Here is a 2,181-nt window from a genome sequence, read left to right as displayed (position 1 = left end):
GCAAGGCTCGCCACCTCCGCGCCCGGCGGGCAGCGCCCGGCTCCGCGCCGGGCGCACCTGCTGCGCGGGCCGGGCCGCTCACCTTGTAGACGTTCTCGGTGAGCCGGTGCACCTCCTCGGAGCGGGACATGCTGGGCGGCCCGGGCAGCACCATGGGCGAGCGGAGCGGAGCGGAGCGGAGCAGCGCGGAGCGGCTCACCTGCTGGCCAGGCTCTGCCGGCAGTGCTGCCTGAAGGGCATCAGGTGGTAGTTCATGGCGTCCAGCAGCAGCTTCTGGCACACGGGGTCGGTGCGCATGAAATCCACCGACTGGACCCGCTCCACCAGCTCCGGGGCCGGGATGAGGGCGAAGCGGAGGCGCTTCATGAGGTCCGGGGCGTACTGCATGCGGGTCTCGCGGTCGTGCTCCAGCCAGAGCACGGACATCTGGAAAAGCGCCAGCTCCGACTCCACCGGGGGGGGCAGCGAGTCGAGCAGGGCGCGCATCTCCTCGAAGTTGAGCAGCAGCACGTCCTCCACCAGGTACTTGTTGGCCAGCTTCTTGGTCTCCTCCAGGCCGTGCAGGGCGGCGATCTTGCACACCTGCTTGTAGTTCTGCACCGAGATCTGGTCGTTGAGGAACTGCACGCACAGCTTGGTGACCTGCGGGATGTGCAGGATCTTGCTGACCGACAGCACCTCCTCCACCGTGTCCAGGGAGAGGGTCACGTTGGCCGTGTACAGGTACTCCAGCACCAGGCGCARCCCGATGGACGAGCAGCCCTGCAGCACCAGGTTGTTGATAGCCCGCGGGCTGGCCAGCAGCTTGTCCTCCGGGGAGGAGGACGGCGTGCCGGGCTCCTCGGGCGGCTGCGGCTGCGGGTCTTTCGGCGGGCCGCCCAGCCCGTCCTGGGCGCCGGGCCCCAGCCCCAGGGCGTGGGGGTGGCCGCCGCTCCCGCCGCCGCTGGAGAAGAGGGATCGGAAGTACTGGGAGCAGGAGGCCAGCACGGCCTTGTGGCAGTGAAACTGCTGGCCCTGGGCCGTCAGGGTCACGTCGCAGAAGAGCTGCTTCCTCCACAGCAGGTTGAGGCCGTGCAGCAGGTTGTCGCTGTGGCTGGGGTCGAAGGTGGAGGTCCTGTCCCCGGATCTGGACATGGCGAGCGGCCTCCGACACACCTGCCTTTTAAACCCTCCTCCAACCTGGGCAAAGGGGTGGGTGGAGGGAGGGTGGGGAGGGGGACGACACAACAATAAATACAGAGCTTTAGAGGCCTGGAGGGCTCATCTTGACCGTATGTGCAGGGCGGCGGGAGGGCGAGAGCAGCCGCGGCAGGAGCGCCCCTCTCCCGGCCGAGCCGCCCCCCCCCGGAGCAGCCCACGGCGGCCGCGCACGCTGGGAGCCGGGCCCGGCGCGGGGCTTGGCTTTGTCCCCCGCGCACCGACGGGCTCGCTGCGTGAGGCCGCAACTTGGGAAAGCGGGAGGATATTTATTATTAAATTTTTTTTGACCTCCTCCCTCCCCCCTCCGCACACACATGCATACATACACGCACACCACCCCTTTCTCCTCCCTCCGCGGTGCAAATTGGGCTTCTCTCCAGGGGAGGAGCGAGGAGGTAGGGGCCGTGTTCAAAGCTGAGCCACCTCCCCCCCCCCCGCCGCCCCAAAAAAACCCAAGCGATCAAACGAGCGAAAAATATAATCCCCGAGCCCACTCCAAACTCCGCGATGCCCGGAGAAACTACCAAGTGACTAAAACTCTGGCTGCGAGGGGAAGCACCCGCCCTGCCCCTGCGCGCTGCCCTCTCCGTGCCCGGCTGCTCTCCCTCTCCTCCTCGCTTTTGCAACTCTGCGGCGCCGGGATCTGCTTCGCCCCCGTGCGTGCGTGCGTGTGTGTGCCGGAGTGTCCGAGCCGGGGGACCCGGCGGTGCCAGGCACCAAAGTTGAGCCCCCTCCTCCGCCCTAGTTGGGAGGCTTTGCAAGACTTCGCAACCTGCAGGAGGAGGAGGAGGAAGCAGCAGCCCCCAGGCCCAGAGAGGGGCCGCCTGGTCTTGTCCTGCCCGGCTCGCTTCTCCTCTAAGCAGAAGGCGCCGCTGCCCTAACTCCGGTAACTGCGTGAAGTTCAAGTTGGGGGAAGGATGGGGCGGGAGGGGAGGCCGGCGGGGAGCAGGGCCCTGCCCGGCGGCCGCGCTCCCGCGGCGC

The 2,181-nt window shown here is 67.8% G+C and overlaps 1 protein-coding gene and 1 long non-coding RNA gene across 2 annotated transcripts in view; one reads left to right on the top strand and one right to left on the bottom strand.

Annotated features, from left to right (window-relative positions):
* Positions 1-1,134, bottom strand: part of KLHL14 (kelch like family member 14) — a 62,069-nt gene extending 60,935 nt beyond the window's left edge. Inside the window, exon 1 of the mRNA XM_085316235.1 lies at positions 200-1,134. Coding sequence (XP_085172361.1) covers positions 200-1,134 — 935 coding nt within the window. The remainder of the gene's footprint in view (positions 1-199) is intronic.
* Positions 1,135-1,989: 855 nt separating this feature from the next.
* Positions 1,990-2,181, top strand: part of LOC146589390 (uncharacterized) — a 1,724-nt gene continuing 1,532 nt past the window's right edge. The window contains exon 1 of the long non-coding RNA XR_014897175.1: positions 1,990-2,086. This is a non-coding gene — a long non-coding RNA (uncharacterized LOC146589390). The remainder of the gene's footprint in view (positions 2,087-2,181) is intronic.

This window comes from Rhea americana, unplaced genomic scaffold (assembly GCF_003343005.1).
Source record: "Rhea americana isolate MKP2758 unplaced genomic scaffold, rheAme1 scaffold_46, whole genome shotgun sequence".
In the NCBI taxonomy this organism is placed as follows: Eukaryota; Metazoa; Chordata; class Aves; order Rheiformes; family Rheidae; genus Rhea; species Rhea americana.
The sequence above is the reverse complement of the archived record's forward strand: the minus strand, read 5'-3'. Positions and strand labels throughout refer to the sequence as shown.